General features: G+C 37.8%; 1 protein-coding gene across 6 annotated transcripts in view; it reads left to right on the top strand.

Moving 5' to 3' along the window:
- The window catches only part of KLHL32 (kelch like family member 32), a 170,529-nt gene that overhangs the window by 100,298 nt on the left and 50,868 nt on the right, over positions 1-19,363 (top strand). For 5 of the 6 annotated variants that reach the window (XR_001821882.2, XM_037735055.1, XM_017518958.2 and 2 more), the window contains one exon: positions 15,162-15,377. Coding sequence is in view for 3 of the 6 variants with exons in the window: in XM_037735055.1 (XP_037590983.1) it covers positions 15,162-15,377 (216 nt within the window). In the remaining 3 variants the exon portion in view is untranslated. Of the gene's footprint in view, positions 1-15,161; positions 15,378-19,363 lie in introns of those variants that run through there. The other variant, XM_017518964.2, reaches the window with a different exon arrangement.

Genomic DNA, 19,363 nt, shown 5'->3' with positions numbered 1-19,363 from the left:
AAGTTAAAGTACAAAATTTGGAAAACATATTACAAGTGGTTTAATCTTTTGGATTATTTTTAATCAGTGAAAATGATCAAAAGGGGTGGAAATGTATGAGACCTATTAAATCATAGCCAACTAGTAATTATTTGTTCTAATCAAGAGTATTTGCTATCTGGCATGGGTAATTCAGAATATCATATTTGCCAAATAACATTCATATTTGGCTCTGAAATGCATCATAAGATCTGCAGTAGCCATTTTAGGGTCCCAATTAATTTTTTTTATATGGTATTATATTGGCTTTTATTCCCTAAGCCCACACTAAAGGATGTCAGGACGCAACAGCCCAGAGGCACACTGGCTGGCCAGGGAAGTCATTTCAGCATTTTAATCTGTTATGTGGATAATGTAGGGTTGACTGTATCTCTTTGTTTGTGAGGTTTTAAAGAGGAAAAAGATTCTTTTGGAAGAATATCTCTTGAAAGAATTCACTAATAATATTAGTCATTCAAATCTAAGCTAACTGTTGTCAGCTGGGTGATTTTAAAATCACTTTCAGCATGCATTTTTCTTCTTAAAAATAAAATGTTTCCATTATTTTATTCATGCTAGAGTTCAGAATCAATAATCAAAACAAAATACTTGGAAATTGGTGAGGGGTGTGTAAGAGAAGATCTATGTTTCATTTGAGAAATTTCTTCTCCCACCCACCCATTTGTAAATATTTCTAGTCATGGTGAAATGTCTCACCTCTTCCCTGAAGCTAAACCACCTTTCTGCTCCTTATTCCATCAGTTACACCCTGTGTTTCCTGTGGTTTTGATTTCTCCTACTTTATGGCACTTTGCTTTCAGCTTATAAATAGGATCAATAAGGCAGGATACGCTCTTCATCTCTCATTACCGCAGCTGCTCCTTGCCCTCACTACACACCTGTACCCAGTGTATGCACTCCTTATATCCTGTTCATTCTTCAGCCCATTGAACTCAGTCTTCTGTCTCCATTACTCCTCAAAAGTTCTTTCAACAAAGGTCACCAAAGCCTCCTTATCGTCTGATGCAGGAGGCCTTTGTGGTATCCTAATGTGATGCCTCTACAGCATTTAGACACTAGGAGCTGCATCCTTTCTTGCACCTCTCTTTCTAGGGGCTCTCTCCTATGCTCCTCCTACTCCTTTTCAGTTCTTTTACACGTCTTCTTCCATTAGCTCCTTGACTATGCCTCAGGGAGCTCGGTGTGGACACCCTTCCTTTCTGCTCACTGTTGTTCTTTTTCATGCATGTGTGGAGGGGTTACTGACTCCAGCCACCTCTCCTGAGCTCCAGCCTTGCATGTCCAGCCGGCATTTCACTTGATTTTCCACACACCTCCCAAATTCACCTTTGCAAAACTCACACACCTGCACCTCCTCCCTGGCTTTGTTAAGGTACCATCATCTTTTTAGTCACCTAAACCTTGGCATAATCTTATACTCTGCCAAGACCTCATGAATTCCACCAAATAGTGTTGGTTTAGCCATTTAAATCATTCTCAAATGTGCTGCCTTCTCTTTCTCCTCATTGTCATTGACATCATTCAGGTCGGGACTATTTTTTCTGGACTGCTGTACAATAACTCAGCTGGGCCCCCTGCCTGTAGTCTAATGCTAATCAATACTGTACAATCTAAGTTATTTGTCTGGCCCACAAAACAATTTCTTTCCCTAAAATCCAAGCTAGCTTTCCATCTTTTGATGGCAGAACCATGTCCTTTCTCGTTCTTGTCTCTAAAATGTACCCTATTCTTACTCTACCCCATAAACAGCTTGTCTTAGCTCCAAGCCAGCTGCCTAGTCTACACTTTGGCTTGGATATTTCACAGGCATGTGACCTTTATGAGTGTGAATCCAAGCCAGTTGAAGCACCCATCTCCCTGAGCCCCACATACACTGACACAGAGACCTTTCTGCTCTACTCCCTTAGCTTGTTAAATCTCTCTTATTGTCTCTCTTTTCTCTACTGCTGTCTTCATTCAGATCCATATTACTTATTTTCTGCACTAAAGAAACTTCTTGCTAGCTGATGAACCTGCCTTCCCTCTGGCCTCACTCCAGTACCCCCTCCAAAATTCCATTTGATAGATTTTGAAAAGTTTTTTTTTAATCCATGAAAAATTCTGTTTGATTGATTTTTTAAAAAAATCATAACCTGATCATGTTATATTCTTGCTTAAAATTATTCATTATGATGAATATGGTTCACACAGTCTTTGGGATGAGGTTCACTCCTTTTAATTTGGCACACAAGGCCTGTCTTTATTGTGAAATATGCTATCTCTTTAGCTTTTTTTTTTTTTTTTTTAACAATTTACTACCCATGTGCAATGCCTGTTCCACAGTCATTGTGAACTTTGTGCATTTCCCTATACCTAAACTTTTTCATATGAAGTCTCCTTTGCTGTGGATTATTTTTTCCTCACTTTCTCACCTTCTGAATTCCTATTTAACCTTCAAGTAATTGGCTCACATTGTTTCCTCTTCCAGAGTTGCCTGGTCCATCCACCCAGTTGGAATTATATTTTCTCCTCTTCTTTAATTATGGGCAATCTTCTGGGAGGCGGATCACACCATATTTTTGGTGTTAATTTACTAATCTGTCTCCTCATGACATAAGTTTATGTCCCAAAGTTGTGTGACGTCAGACAAGTTACTTAACCTCTTTGCCCCCTGACTCCTCAACTGTGAAATATAGATATGGTATCCTATATACCGCCTACCTCTTAGAGATGTTGAAGATCAATGAGATGGTACATGCAATGTATCTTACAATACAGTATCCTACATCAGCGAGTGCTGTATAAACCAGAGCCGATATAATGTGATGCTTCACTTGTGAATTCCTCTATTAATTCCACAGTTCTCCTCCTACCAAACCCTCACCTCTGTCTTCCCTCATTTCTGGAAATGTCACCAACTTTGTTACCTACTTCAAATTGACAACTTATTGGACAGCCTGTTCCTGAAATTTTGCGGGAGTAATCACCATTCCGTAAAACATACTTTGATTTTGCTGAAATGCATATATTGGTTTTTAGAAGTCACAAATAATTAAATGAACCATCGCTTTCTCTCTGCCCCTGAAATTTGAAAACATCATACTGAAATCGTACTTTAATAAATAATAAAATAATGATTTGACAGAAGCAACACATTATATGCCATTGACACTTTGTAGACAGAAAATTTTGTTTTATTGTTTCCCCTGCCCTTTCTATAATCAAAATGTCTTTCTCTGTCCTGGCACACAGAATCCAAGAAACAATTAGAAAAGTCTTTCATCTCTAACTCTAGTGCATGGTACTTAGAAATACATATTGTCTGATTGGATTCCTTCTGCATGTGCCATAAGAGCTCCCGCGATAGAAACTTTGATTATAAAGTTGCATGATATCCTATGCTTTCTGACTAGAGGACATAAAAACTGTGTATTTATTTAAAAGAAAAAATTATGGGTTATTCCTTACCGGGAGATTGCTATTCATGTGTCTCACTTCCCTCCAGCTTTCTTTCTTTCCTCTGGCTTTCCTTCCAGAGGAAGGAAAGGCGTAGAAAGGGGTGGAGACTTCTCCACCCCTTTCTCACTGTCTATCCACAGATATCTTTTAGAGCACGCTACCAACCTTTTTCCTGCTGCACATCGGGGGCACATGCTATAGGCCCTAGGAAATGCCTGCTTGTCTGTGTCATGGACTTGGCTCCAGATACTCTGGCCTCAGTCCCACACATTCAATATAATGTTTGCCAACTTCAGAGGCACAGTTGAAGGGCTCAGGTCATACAATTTGTTTGCTGCAAGGATACATTTTTTGCAGGATAGAGTCATTCCTTTCTTCACTGAAATGCATACTCCAGAGTAATGATTCCTAAACTTGATTTTGCAAGGAATCATCTGAATGGATGACTAAAATAGACTGCTTGGGCCACTCCAGAGTTTCTGATTCAGGAGGTCTGGGGAGGACCTGAGAACCTGTATTCTAACAAGTTTTGAGGAGATGCTGATGTCTGAACCAGGGAGCACAGTTTGAGAACCCCTGCTCTAGATGCTGTTGCCACACTGCTCTTTATCAAGTACCTGACTATAAAATCACTGATATTCAGATTTTGAAAGTATATTTATAAAACATTTAGATAAATTTGAATTCCTCCTAGTAACGTAAAAATATTGATGCTATGTATGCTTCATAGCATCCAAAATATAAAAAGCCAAAATAATGCAAATCTGAAACAAAAAAAAACTTCCAGCTCTCACTCTTATTTGTAATAATGATTAAGACAGTCTGTAGGTAAGTGAGGGATTTTAAAAAAAACTACTTTATTAAATTATGATTGACATACTGAGGGATGATTTAAAATCTGTAGTACTGGGCTAATTTTCAGCAATCTTTGTGTATTAGAACAAGTAAGGACATATATCATAATTCTATACTATTCTTTTAAATGTTTTAAAACTGATTTTGCCTATCCTGGTTCAAAAAGTATAGTTTTGAAATTTTAGTTTTAAAACCGTAGTTGCTCAGATAAACTATTTTCAATTAAAAGAAATATATATATACATAAATTTCCCCTATATATTCCATATTCATTGGCAATCTCCTAATGTGCCGAGTCAGGTTTAGTGAACTTTGAAACAGCATTTTGTAGCACCTAGTGACTGGGGCCAGAATTATTAGTTATGATTGATGGCTATGTTTCATTTCCTCCCTACTAGATTTCTAGCTTACTAGAAAATTTCTCAAGGAACAATATGAAATTATTCATGAACCTTGGGTATTATGCATGAAATTGATTATGAAAACGTACTAGTAACCTAATTGTAGAATTCCTGTGTTATACAGCATACATATATTTAAATAGGCCTTGCAAGACTCCAAAAATTAGAGCATGCTGGAGTTTTCCTTGTATTTTTTGAATTGCTGCTAATACTTTGTTTTCATTTAATCAAATTGTATCACATACATATTCATATCAATATATGAATATGTAGTTACATACAGTTGTCCATACATATTTCCATATTTACATACAAAATATACCTATATCTCTCTATACATTTATAGATATAAAAATATCTGAGCTTGGTTATTTTTATCATATTACAAGTTATCTGGCCTTCATTGTCAATGAATTGCTCATTTTTTTCTTCTGTAACAATTAGATTTTATCCTATCAACTCTAAGACAGTATTGAGAAAATTCACAGAGCTCTTCACATGCACGATAAACATGATAACTTTTTCCTATATAACTGATCCCAAGGCTATTAAAAGGCTTGGATTATGTTTATTTATTGGTTTGTTTCAACCTGTTCCAAAGGCCAGACCCTCACCGCACATCCACACCAGCCCCCTTTATGTTGCTGCTTCCACTCCTGGAGTACCAGCCTTTCCTGCAGCACCAGGTTAGGTAGTCGCATAATACCTTGATTTATAACTAGGTTTTAATCAAAATAGGAAACAGGTGGAATCACTACTGGGTATGGTGCCTTGGATATTAATGGCTTGGCTCAGCAGTGGAATTTCTAAAGCTGTATATACTTTTTTGTCTTAATTATGCATTCATTAAAAGCTTTTATACCCAACAGAATAAAGTAAATATTTTTTGATCTCCATAGTGTGCTCCCAGACTGTAGATTTGCACAGCAGGGTCTTGATAATCTGAATAAATTGTATTTCCCCAAGGAGTTTATCTTTCAAATAAGGTCATAAAGAAATGCAGCTCCCCCATTCATAGATTTCTTTGTGTGCCTTTCTGCTATGAGTAATATAGAACTTGGGAACCAGAGTATATTATAGTAGTACATACTTGCTTATGGTCCAGTATACTGTCTCTATCTGTTCTCCCTGCTTATCTCCAGTGAAGTGTTTTTTAAGCACAAAAGAAATGAATGATTTTACATGACAGCTTTGATTTTTGCTGTTACTTACAGAAAAACAAAGTACATATTAGACATTCAGCATTTTCTTCCCTTTACCCTCTTGGTGAGTATGGACTATGCAGAGCTATCATTTAAGTATTTGTTAACAGCATTTATAAAAGGGAATAATGATAGCTGCTGTATGTTGAGCATCTGCTATGTAGAAGGTACTTTACCTGCACTTTTGAGAATCCTTATCACAGATCTGGAATGCAGTGTCACTTTTCTCAGTTTTTAGATGAGAAAATTAGCCACTTACTGAGGCTATCCAGATGGGTCAGCTCCAAATCAATGTTTTTTTTCCTGCAACTCTAAACTAAAGATGCCACTAGTGCCTTGTTCCCACCACTTATCACCCAGTGCAGGAGACAGGGTAACTATGAAATTAGCAACCTAAGTAAATATGCACAATTAGGTGTACTTATAATATTTCTGAATCATGAAGAATAAGGTGGCAATGCACCTCATTGTGCATACATATGCTAAAAGTAACACAGTTCTGAAAAGTTCAGGCAATAGCTTTTTTCCCATCTTTTAGGTTATTTATCTCCAGTGTAGCTAACATTTCTAGGCACAAACCTTTATTTAATTATTTAAACATTAAATAAATATATATTTTTAATGTTTTAATTAATTTAATAAAAACTAAATTTTAAAAAAATATTTTAAATGTTTAAAACATTAAAATTTAATGTCTTAAAAATTATTTAAAACATTAAAAAACATTAAATGTTTTTATTAAAACATTTAATAAATTATTTACGTTGTAAAATATTTAAATATTTTTAGAGGAGCAGGAGAATCTGTTTTTACTGTAAACTGATGTTATATATAAATTTTCGGTGCCTTAAAAGAAGTGACACTCAAATACAAATTTCCTCAGCAAGGCAATTTACTTCTACAGAAGGGTGCAGGTCACAGATGGAACAATGGTGAGCACACACCTGGACAAGGGAGGAAAAGGGGTCCTTATTCCTGACAGAGGTCGTACCTACTGCTGCGTCATTCCCCTATTGGCTAGGGTTAGACCACACAGTCTAGTCTAATACTGACTGACTATTTTAAAGGGAACAGGGGTATGAGTGGGAGTGGCAGAATGGGTAATTTGGTGGAAAGGATGGTTACAGGAAGGTCAGAGCAGGTAACCAGGGGTCAAAGCAGGTGACCGGAGCAGGTGACCAGGATGACTCAGGGCAGAGCAGGGGACCAGAAAAACAGATGTGAGCTACTGATTAGAACTGGTGGAAAAGGTTGTTTACTGAAACTACAAGGAAATTAAGCTTTAAAATGAAGAATTAAAGAATAAGAGAGCTGAACATACTGTCATACTGATTCTTTGATGAGAAACTTGGACTTCACCATATCTAACACTAAGAAATAAAAGTAGTAAAAGTTGAAATTTTAATGGTGTGGTATTTTTTCTTGCTTACCCACTGTATGTCAATCAAAACTTGCTAGGTAGCCACTTTGTGAAGACAGAGAGGAAGATCTGAAGAACTAAAGATTATCTGCACCTTTATGCACAGCTGGGGAGAGAAGGGTTAAAAAAATGATACAAATAGCAAGTGCAGTTAAGTCAGAGGAGGAAAAGTCCTTCAAGCTGAAATGGCCTGCCTTTCCCTGGATTTAGAGTATGACCTGGGTTGCCCCCCAGAGGGGAAGGGCATTTATATTACAGAACTTCCCCTTTCTCACAAGCTTTTTAAAGTCTACTGAAGCAATGTCTTTAAATCCTTCACAAATTATAATCATTTGTGACAAAAGAGTCTCATAGTTCTGCTTATGATCTAAAGGAAGATTATGAGACTTCATTTGATAATGTCTGATATATTTTTGGCGAACAGTTTGGACATTTATCTTTTTCTGATCATCACTAAAAACCAAGAGAAGTAAGCTGCTTTTTCAACATTCTGGGGAAAGGGGGGAAAATCTAACATATAGAAAACAAGGAGACCCAAGATTCACTGTGGAAGTCAGGCCTCATGTATCTGGCACCACAAGTGGGCATTCCATTATGTTTCCCAAAAGTATGAAAAACCGGATACCTAGTTAGCATCACAAAGGAATTTCTGAAGCTCAAATCAAGTACTTAAGAACCATTTTCTCAGTTAATGGTCTATTTATTTGCCCAACTGTGAATTTTTATCTATAACCAAGCTATTATTTCCTCTTTCCATATAAAGTCATAGGTGTGCCTCACAACTGTTTGCTTTTTTCATTCTTAATCCAAAAAATACTTCTCTGTTGCAGTCTATCAGAAAGACATTATGATTGGCATTGTGCAGAATACAAAAAGCATATGATGCAAAACCTACTTTTTACTAGTTTACTTGGTACATTTTTAATAGTTTGAAGATAAGCGATATGCATGAATAGCAGCTTAGTGGCAAGGTTATTGTGTATGTGATAGGAGACTTGAAGTGGGAGGCATTAGAATTCACTCAGTGATAAAGAGCCTTATGCTTACCATATCCTATTTGTTACTTGGTTCTTATAAGCAGCTGATAACAATTTTTAAATTTCACTTGACTTAACATTGTTAAAAATCAAACCATACTGATTTTAAGATAGAGTGGTTTCTCAGGCTGTTTGGAATATATTTGGGAGTGGTTTTAAAAAGGTAATTTCTTGACTTACATAGCCAAGGATGATCTTTCATTTAGAGGAATTTTCAAATTGTGATGTAATATCAACATTGTATATAAGAACTTCATGTATGCTACTACATGATGGGCATAGAAACCGCTATGTCTCCCGACTATCTTTATCTGTAGTAAAGTATTGACATGGAGTAATTTAGGTGATGTTTTGAAGGAGAGTTGTCTAAGTGAAGGGCATCAATAATTGGAAATGAAAGATTATACTTGCATTGATGAAACAAAGCATTGTTAAAATAGTCACATCTGTTGAGTGTTATTACCCAGAAACATCTGTAATCCTATTCAATTTGAACATCTTAGAGGGGGGAAACTTGGGAAAAACTTGGGAAATCAAAATGATATTACTCTTGTTTTAACCTTGAGAGGAGTTTATTATTATCTTTAACCCAAGTCATAGTTTTCTATATTGATAGTACATGATGCTTTCAGTGACATTGTCAGAACTAGATGAGGCAATAAGAGAAATAGGTGTTTTTAAGGCTGTGTTTTGAAGGATGCCTGATCCAGTTCTAAGAATATCAAGACAACTGTTTTTAAGATGACTGCATCTACTGTAGACTATCTGTACTACAAACAGATACATATAATTATGCATTATGTGTATAATTTCTGTTCCAGAGGCATGATTAAACTGAAGTGTGGATGGGCATGGGGTTATTGACAAGCCAGGGAGCCATGGCGGCAGCCAAAACTAAGATAGGCTACGTTTCAGAAATATAGATGATTGAGTCTCAGCTTGTATCATCTTTGGCCTCCAAGACACAGCTCTTGAGCGTGACATCTGTAAGCCAGGCTGTGGGTTATGTGTGGTAAATATGCAGACTCTAGGTATAAGGCTACATGTTTTTCTCTCATTCAAGAAGGTATAGTAGAATACAAGTGAGTCTGGGTGGCATTATTTCAGAGATAGGCTTAAATCTGCTCTAAATTATAAACTAAAGTACTTCTTGTATAAACTTTGGTCATTTATTAGTAGTAACTGCTTAATTGAGATATTGAGAGACACTGCAAAGGCCATGGCCACTCTGCTGCAGATGAGACCCACCAGGGGACATCACCGAGGCTAAGACTTGTCCTTCTCTTGCTGCCTTCACTGGTTTGGGAAGGGTAAGCCGAAAGGCCACAGGGTCAACACTGTCCTCAAACTGCCCTCTTTCTTCCCACTCATGTCCTGCTTGATAATTGCCTTGCAAATGTACTTACGCTTGAATATAAAACAAAACAGTATTTGCCTTTCCCATATTTTAACCCCTACCATATTCAGTAGTTAATCTGGGGAATAACCACTGAAGGAACCAATTAGGGAAAGAGGCCACACAGAAAGACTGAGTTGGGGGAATATATAAGGTTTAAAAATTATTGAACTTGAAAAACTGTTGTTTATTCCATAGTTAGTGTGTATTGGGGACACATTTTATGACTCTTCTTCTGTTATTTAACTTGTCATTCACACTATGAGAAACAAATAGAAGGAAAAAGAGAAGCCAAATAGCCCTAAACCAGAGGAAAATAAATACCATTTAAAAATATTCCCCAAAGAACAACAATGTATGCACCATAATTCTGAATAGAAACTAAATTTCAAGTGAGAAACAGTGTGACAGAAATGAAACCTTTTTAGAAAAAAAAGAGAAAGATTTTCTTTTACTCAAGAGAGTTTCTTGTTGCTGAGCTGTAATTTCCATTCAAAACCACCGCATCTACCTGGGTAGTTGGATTTTTAAGTCACAGAATATAGAAAAAAAGAGACAATCTTGTAATTAGGACAAAATATCATTTGAAAAGATATTAAAATCTTTTGATTTAAATAGCCAGTTGATATAGGAAGCAATTCTCTGTTGGACTGAAAAAGAAATTTAGAGTTGATTGATTTTTTTGTCACAGAAGAATGATTATATTGTACTTGTTCAGTAACACTTTCAACTCTAGTTGTGATTACCAATTTTCCTACCCAGGAAACAGGATGACCACTGCTTTGCCTTTGTATGTATGTGTCGAAGGCCAGATAGAGAAAAGGGCAATCAGGGAGGCCTGTGAGGTATGAAAAATGGCCTGATTTGGACAAGGTTCAGAATTGGATAGACATATTGGAAAGACATGGGCTATTCTGTTTTTGCCTAATTATAAGTAAACAGAAAAAGCTCATGGGCATTCTTTCATTAAACACACATGTATTAAGCATCTGCTCTCTACTGGATACCAGGGACACACAAGGCGTGAAACACAATCCTTGCTTCCAAGAAGCTTAGATTTGGTAGAGGGAGATAGATCTGCAGTCAAAGGGTGTTTGCAGTGACAAGTGATATGCTAGACATATTTGTAGAGGGCAAAGCAGAAGCATACAGGAGGAGGTGGTCAATTTGACCTGATCCAGGGAGGTTAAAAAGATGATATGGTTTCTTCATTCAGCAAGTGCAGCTTGAATGTACCTGGCATTGTTCTAGGATCTGGGGATACAGTGGTGAACAAACCAGTAGCTCCTTCCTCCTGTAGAACTTACTGGGGAATCAGAGGAGGAGATAAACGTATTATAAACAAGTAGGCAAATAAATGCTGAAGATAATTATAGGTGGCGATAAGCTCTGAAACAAATAAGATGGAGAAATGTGACAGAGGGCGACAGAGAGAGGAAGAGAGATGTGCTATAGAGGATATTCAGATGCAACAAGGGAAGCACAATTGCTCACCCATAGGAATTTTGCTCATGCTGCTTCTGTAGCTTGGAGCATTTTCCTGAAATCCCACCATCACCCTTTTTTAAAATGTAGGTTTTGTTATTATTATTTTTCTTTTTTATTGTACTTTAAGTTCTGAGGGTACATGTGCAGAACGTGCAGGTTTGTTACACAGGTATACGTGAGCTATGGTGGTCTGCTGTACCAATCAACCCATCATCTACATTAGGTATTTCTTCTAATGCTTTCCCTTCCCCCGGCCCCCCACTTCCTGATGGGCCCTGGTGTGTGATGTTCCCCTCCCTGTGTCCGTGTGTTCTCAATGTTCAACTCCCACCTATGAGTGAGAACATGCAGTGTCTGATTTTCTGTTCTTGTGTTAGTTTGCTGAGAATGATGTTTATTATTGAGTAATGGTGAGTCCAACACATCAGAAGACAATTGCCATTGAAAACATGGTTTGTTTCAGCTCCAAGAAGAGGGCACTGGCCACACCTCCAGGACCACGAAGCCCCAGGGTTGGTGAGGAGGCAGGAGTGAGGGGGAAAAATGGGCAAGAGGCTTTTTAATGGTATCTGTAGGAAGGAAGTGGGCAAGGCAGGGTTAGCAGGCTTATGATTGGCTAGTTTGACAGTTTTCATGGGTTCTAGGGTGTAGGGGCTGGCTCTGGTTGTCTGGTACTTGCTCCTGGGATGATGGGGACAGAGGACTATTGCCTCCTGGAGTCTAGGAGCCACATAGAGGAGGTGGTTCAGAGTATGGGTTCTGGATTGGTTAGTGTGTATATGAAAGCTGTTTGCTCTCTCAGAGAATTGGCTAGCCCTGGGAGGGGCAGTCTCTGCCCAGTCAGTGAGACCCTGGATGCCAGAACATAGAGAACACAGAAATAAAATGTAGTTATTATACATCCACATCCTACCTTTTGCCAAGTGAACAAAGGATGCTCTTCCTTCAACTCTCAGCCTCAAATGGCTTCTCAGGAAAGCCATTACTAATTTTCTACTCGAAGTCAACTCCAAGTTAGTCTTTTACTAACTCCAAGTCAAATCCCTGTTGTGGACACTCATAGTCCTATATTCTACTTTTTGTAACTTTTACCTCAGTTATAGTTTTTCAAGTAATTGTAAGTTTTTTTTTTGATTTATGGCCTTCTCTTCCAGCAGACTATATACCCTACAAGGCCTAGGGCTTGCCCTTTTTTTGCTCATCTGCGTTGCCAGTGCCTGCTGTAGTCCTGGCACATGGTGTGAATGTGTAGGTTGTTGTCATGGCTAGAGCCAAGCCAGGGTGGACGGGGTTGCTGCACAGCAGGATGTAAAGATCACAGAGTCCAGGTCATGGAAGGCTATACAGTGTCACTGAGTTTGGACTTTTCCCCAAATGCAAATAGGAACTTATTTGTGGGCTTTCAAGAGATGATGAACATGATAAGATTCTTGTAAAAAAGAGAGGATCAAGAGTTTGCAACTGGAGGCAGGAATGGTAATTTAGGACACCATTGCAAGAAGCCCAGACGGAATGATAAGGGACAGAACTAATACTAAAGAGGAAAAAGAGACAGGACTTGGCAATTGACTAGCTATAAGGGAGAAGTATGGGCCAGCTTTTGGGCTCTTGATGTGGGTGGCTATATGTGACTGTTATCTAACAGAGAAGATACAAGAGAAGATGAAGGCTATCATAAAATAAGCTCAGTTTGGACATGAGTTTATTACTGTGGGATATCCGAGAGACAGTGTCTTCTTATAGGCAGTTGGGAAAATGAATTCAGAGCTTAGAAGAAAGATGTGAGTTAGTTATACAGATGTGGAAGGCATTAACTTGCAATTCGTTTTTATCTTAATTCTATGGTTTTTACTTTGGCCACTCCCTTTTTCCCTGAGTTAATGGTGTGCCTTATTCAGGACTTGAATATCTAAAGAAAACACATGCTTCGTTTTGACCTCCTTGCATCAATGATTAATCATGGTTTATGGGTCCCAAACAACAATGCTCAAATATACTTCATTGTTCTTGCTTTCCCCCACAATCTACTATGTACTTTCCATGTACCAAACTTTTATGGGAAGTGCTTTTCATGCATTGTCTTTATGCCAACCCTATGAGCTGGCTGAGCTCTTAAATTTGTACTTGGGGAATAACAAAGATTCGGTGACTGACCCAGTCAATGATGTGTCAAGCTGGATTCAAATCCCCAGTCAATGGTGTGTCTGGGTTTGAGCCGACTCTGCCTGCCTCCACTGCCCTTGCTCTTCTCTGCCTGCCTTGGTTGCCTCCAAGTGCCTTTGGTGGCTGATGGTTTGTTTGGTCCTGAATGCAATTATTGTCCCTTTTTTCAGCATATAAAAGACTTATTTTTTAAAAGTCTAGAAGCATATATACAAAAACATTAATAGCGATTATCTCTGCATGGTGAAATTATGAACGATTTTTGTTTTCCATACGTTGTATTTTCTGAATTTTATGAAATGAGCATTTGTTACTTTTTAGAACTAGAAATGGCACTCTTTCTATAACAGCCGTAATTTTTTCCCCATCCACAGTGCTATTGGTGGGCATTTAATGCATTTAACTATTGCCTCCCACCTTCCCCCATCACGTTAATGGAAAGTTTAAAAGCAGAATTATTGGTGCTTATGTTGCTTACACATGGTTTAACCAAAAGGACAAGAAGCAATGGCTTTGCCTAAGGTTCACAGAGCCCATCTGCCCCAAAAGGAAGTGTGTGCGCTATGTTATCATTGCCTCGGAGTGAGTTTTCTTTATCCTTCAACTCCCCACTTCATACAGTTATTTACTGAGGTACAAACTGCACCTCAGTAAAGAGTTCTTAATACTCTTAGATAACTGGAAAGGGGGAAAAGTATGTTGAAAATTACTTGGATTTATAGAGTAAAATAGAGATCTGATAGCATTCCACATTTCTTAAGTTATTGGAAAATATTGCCCATGATTACATTAATAATTGTAAATTAAAAGTTAGGGGAAAGTAGGAAACACCCCACTCTCATTCTACTTGACATATGTAAATTTTCTGTGAACAAGTGTACTGTACCTATGACTTTTGTGGGGGTACAGTGACAAAGGTACAGTGGAAGCTGTGGCTCTCTGGAGGAAGAATTGTAGAGCCCTGGCTATGAGCTTGAGAGCGCAGGTAAAATCCTCCCAGATTGGAAGCATTTCTGCAGAAACTCTTCAAAAAGATGGGGAAAATGGAATATTTGAGGCTAAAAAAAACAAAGAACAATTACAAATCATCCATCTTAGGTGGATTCAATATATAATTATTCAAACAGGAGTCCTTTCTGTGAGATTTCCTCATTTCCTGAGACCTTATATATGAAACTCTGGGTTTTAGTTAAGACAGGATGGGTTGTTTTGACTTAAAGACCTACTTAGTTTGAAGTTTTGGAGAAAGAGCAGAGTCAGTCTATCTTCATATGTAGTTTGTGTCATCTAATCATGGGTCTCAGTTTACCTGCCCTTACATTAATTTTAGTACAGAAAAAGCCGTAAAATATGGTAAGGGTAGAAAAATCAATTGCTTTCATTAGTAAAATGTCTCTAGAATGTTGCAAAGTAACATTTCAGGCCTTGAATCCAGAGACCCCTTTCACTCCTTTTATTAAGATGTCTTTAAATATATGGGTTTTAAGAAGAGTAAAATGAGTAAAAATTATGAATTCTAGAATAGCAGTTCTCTATGCAGAGCCTTTTAATTTAGATTTTCTTTTCTTTTCTTTTCTTTTTTTTTTTTTTTTTACATTATCCGTCCCACTTCTCCCACCTCCGTGATGAAAACCTTAGTGAGTCAATCTGAATTTCTTGCCTGCTCTTTCTTGTATTGATTTCTAAGAGATCTTTTTTCATTTTTATTTTTTTGGCACCCAGGAATTAAATAGCTTTAATTACTTGGATCTGTACAGACTTGCTGACCTCTTTAACCTCACTTTGTTGGAGAAGGCAGTGATCGATTTCTTAGTGAAACATCTCTCTGAACTTCTGAAGAGCCGCCCAGAAGACGTTCTAACGCTTCCCTATTGCCTGCTTCAGGAGGTGCTGAAGAGTGACCGCCTGACCTCCCTAAGCGAAGAGCAGATCTGGCAGGTAAGGGCACTGTGCACAGTCCTCTTTTGGCACTGACAAGGCATACCATGATTGGAAGTTAAAGGATTGAGGAACAATTACCACTATTTTAGAGGCTTTGGTCCTCACGGAGTTGTTTTAGAAGCCATGCTTCCTTGATGGACAAGTAATTGGAGAATGCTAGCCCTTAAGGCTCAGAGCCCTCAGTGTACTCTGCAGCTTAACTCAGGGAATCTCAGGGGCGATTCATGAGACCCTCACTGTGGCTACCCAGAACCTAATGTGGTCACATCTGAGTCAGGTGATTTTTTTTCCTGAAAAAAAATTGTTTCCTAAACTAAATATGAGGAAAAAATGGATTGTAAAGTGATATGTATGCATATTTAAAACTAGTAGACTCAGAGTAAATTTGGGCCTTTGCTGTAAACAATTCTGAAACATTTCTTTGTTGCAATAGAGAGCAGCTTGGATCTCGAATGAAATGAAGCTCTTTTTGCACAGCAGTGGAAAAATCTCCATCCTTAGTTCATTCTGCATTCATTGCTATTTTCCTAAGCCCTGCCTTTTCGCCTGACATAGCATTCTTTTCACATTGTGTCACTCCTTTGTCTAGAGGACAGGAGGATGTTTTGTGGTTTGAAGTTGATAATTCAATTTAAATCCTCTTCTGCTCATCCCCAGTGACTATCCTTGAACAATCCACATGGTGTCTTTGGGGAACAGTTAGAGAGCCCATCTTCCCCCTTCCTATTACAGCCTGTCTGTCTCACTCTCTGAAGCACTGGCTAGCCGTTTTGTTAGTTCTAGGGTGCCATGCCTCCAAGATTTTACAACCATTTGAAAAATAATTATATACAGGCTACCAGAGAAAATTTAACATCTTCAATTAGCTGATTAAACAGTGAATTCCTAGTATCTTATCAAGTAATATTTAGAGAATATTTTAATTCTGGCCAAAATAGAGTCATATAGGTAGCTGTTTATTGGGTAGCTGACTCTACTGGCTAATGATTTTCCTGATGTCTTTCTCCCTTATTTCATTATTTGTATTACTTTAATCAGTAACTTCCCTCTTCATTATCGCTTCCACCAGAGGCAATTAAAGAGCTGCAGCGTCCTGAAGGCCTTCTGAGTCCCAGGCTCTTTGCAAACTTATTGACAGCAGTCCAGAAAGAATAACTATTATCACTGCATCTACCTGATGCACAAAACGAGGCTTCTTTGCCTTGCTCGGAGGCACAGAGCAGAGCTAGCCTTCAAATGTAGGTCTGCTGACACCTGCTCCCATGTCTTCACTGCCTTGATAAAGAAAATATAGGGACAAAAAAATCACTAAAGAATAAATTTTTGTGGTTCCTGGGTTATTTCTGGTAACGTTTGTTCAGGCAGAGGTTGAACATGTTGGCGAGGATGTGTAGAATTTGGTAGTAATTTGAATTTTCTTTGGTCAATTTGAAGTGGGAAGTAGCCACATTTTCTTCACTTCCCAAGGGAAAAAGAAGATTTGGAATGAATCCTGCATTTAATTTTTTCTAACTGAATTGATATCTAAGGCTAACCATCCTTGTGGCTTCTATCTCTTTTTGTGACGCAGTCGAAGGCACTGCCAGAGATCGACATGGTAATGTGCAGATGGCTGAGTGTCAAGAAAATTCCATACTGTCCACTTAAGAGTTATCATAATTGCCTCTCTAAAGGTTACTAATATTATAATGTAGAATTTTAAAAGCTGGTTTCTGCTGCAGGCAATAATTTTTTTAATACCTGGTTCTCAAGAAAGAATTAAAAGACTCACATAAATATTATCAATTTAGGCATTCAGCAGGCAATAAGAAACTGTTTTTGCTTTATCTTAGTAAATAAGTATTTCCCTCATATTCAACCCCATAGAGAAAAATCAAATCAGATCAGCTATTTTGCCTCAAGTATAGTTAAGTTCATCATTTTTGCCGAGGTTATACTAGTAATGCAATATACCATGGAAGAATCTAATATTCAGCCCAGGGTAGAGATTGGGTATGCCAGAGGATTAGTGTCAGGGTGCTTTATAGAAGTGAAACTTGATGGACAGTCTGGAGACAGATCTACAGAATCTCATTAAATTGCTGAATTGTTCATTATGGAGCATTCTCACTGTAATAAAGTGCTCATTGACTTTGACAAATCCCCATCCCATGTCTTAAAGAAGAAGAGTGAAGCAAAGGGTGTTGGGGAGGAGAAAGGAAACTGGCACAAGGTAGGACAGGCAATAGAAAACTGGATGGAGGGGGGAGGGCAATTTGATTAATATGTGCAACTGGTAACTTAGGTGAGAGCACGGTAAACACACACACTTACGCAGGTGGTCTACTATCTACTGATAGATAATGTAATCGGGGACCGTCCCATTTTGGTGAAAGGTCTAATTTTCATTATTCACCAGACTTCATGCAGTCTGGCTCTGAAGACCTGTCATAAGAAACTTCAAATTATATTCACTGAACAAACTCTTTTTTACTTTTTCCTGCTGTGCCTTACCCAGGCCCTTTCCTTGACAAAATGTGTGGTATGCAGGCCACAGTAATCATTCTGTGGATCCATGAACCTGTAAAATACCCCAAGATGATGCCTTGTAACTATTTTTTGTTTTTTTTTTTTTTTTTTTTTTTGTTTTTTCAATTTTTTTTTTTTTTTTTTTTTTTTTTTTTCTGACCTTTTTAAGCTTTTTTCTGAGTTTTTTCTCACAAAGTGTTCTTGGTCCCTCCTAGACAAATTTTTGTCCCTTCCATAGTCTGAAATTACTTGATCTGTTGGTTAATTTCACTCTATATTTAGAGGTAACATAGAGACTTGTACACATACATACCTTAGATGGATAAGGACATAGAAGTTCCCTAAAATATATTGTTTTAAGAAAAATTTAGTTCAATTCAGCTTAACAGTTTGGTTTTATGTTTCAAGGCGAGGAATTTATCAGGTTCCGGATAAAAGACACCAGATTGGTTATTGGGTTCAAAGAAAAGAGACTAAAACTGAACAAGTCAGCTGAAATGAAAATTTGGGACGTGAGGTCACTGGCATTTGTGACCTAGCAAATCTCTATAAGTTTGATTTTGCTTTTAGACTTTAGCTCCCAATTAGAATTTCGTTTCAGTAGGGCCCTGTTAAATATCTTCTGTTAGATTTTGCATATATTTTCAAACTGCTGAGCCAGGATCTTGCCATAGGAGCTGGGGAGTGCAAGAAGTGGGGAGATGTTGGTCAAAGGGCACAAAACTTTCAGTTAGAAGATAAACAAGTTCTGGAGATCTAATGTACAGCATGGGTTCCAGGGATTTGTTAATTCATTTGATTGCGGTAATCATTTCCCAGTGTATTGCCTATCAAATCATCATATTGTGAACCTTGAATATATATAATCCTTAACTGTCAGTAAAATATTTTTATATAAATAAGGCAAAACATGGCAAGTTTTCATAAAAAAAAAAACTTAGAACAACACAGTGAAATAATTCCATATCGTTCTTATGATTGGATCTGTTTTCATTTTCATAGGAAGTGCTGACTCATCTCTGTTTTCAGGGACATGCATTTCCTGCCTCTTCTGCCTTTAGGTTCTCTTTCACCAGAGTGAGAGATTACTGTTTTCCGTGGGAGTACAGCTTATAGAAAAAGCCTGAATATAACATCAATTCTTCTACACACTAGCATAGGGAGAAAGTATGGCTCCCCACCCATCAATATGTGCTCAGTATCTACTAAATGCCCCAAAGTATGCTAGAGTGGAAGGAAGGCAGAGGACAGGCCTGCTAACTCCATTCCCCTCTCCCAGGCCTCCTCCCAAATGGAGAGAAGCCATAAGTATGATTTTAAACCATAAGTACAGCTCTCGAATTTTTATTTTATCTCCAAAGTAGCAGAAATAAGATACATATTTTAAAATGAAATAAAATAGCTTGTGGAAATACAAATGAGTATTTCTTGACCACCTGTTACATGTTAGGCATTGTGTTGAGAGCTAGATTCTG

This window comes from Cebus imitator, unplaced genomic scaffold, assembly GCF_001604975.1.
Source record: "Cebus imitator isolate Cc_AM_T3 unplaced genomic scaffold, Cebus_imitator-1.0 Scaffold717, whole genome shotgun sequence".
NCBI lineage: Eukaryota > Metazoa > Chordata > Mammalia > Primates > Cebidae > Cebus > Cebus imitator.
This window is presented reverse-complemented; position numbering and strand designations above follow the sequence as displayed.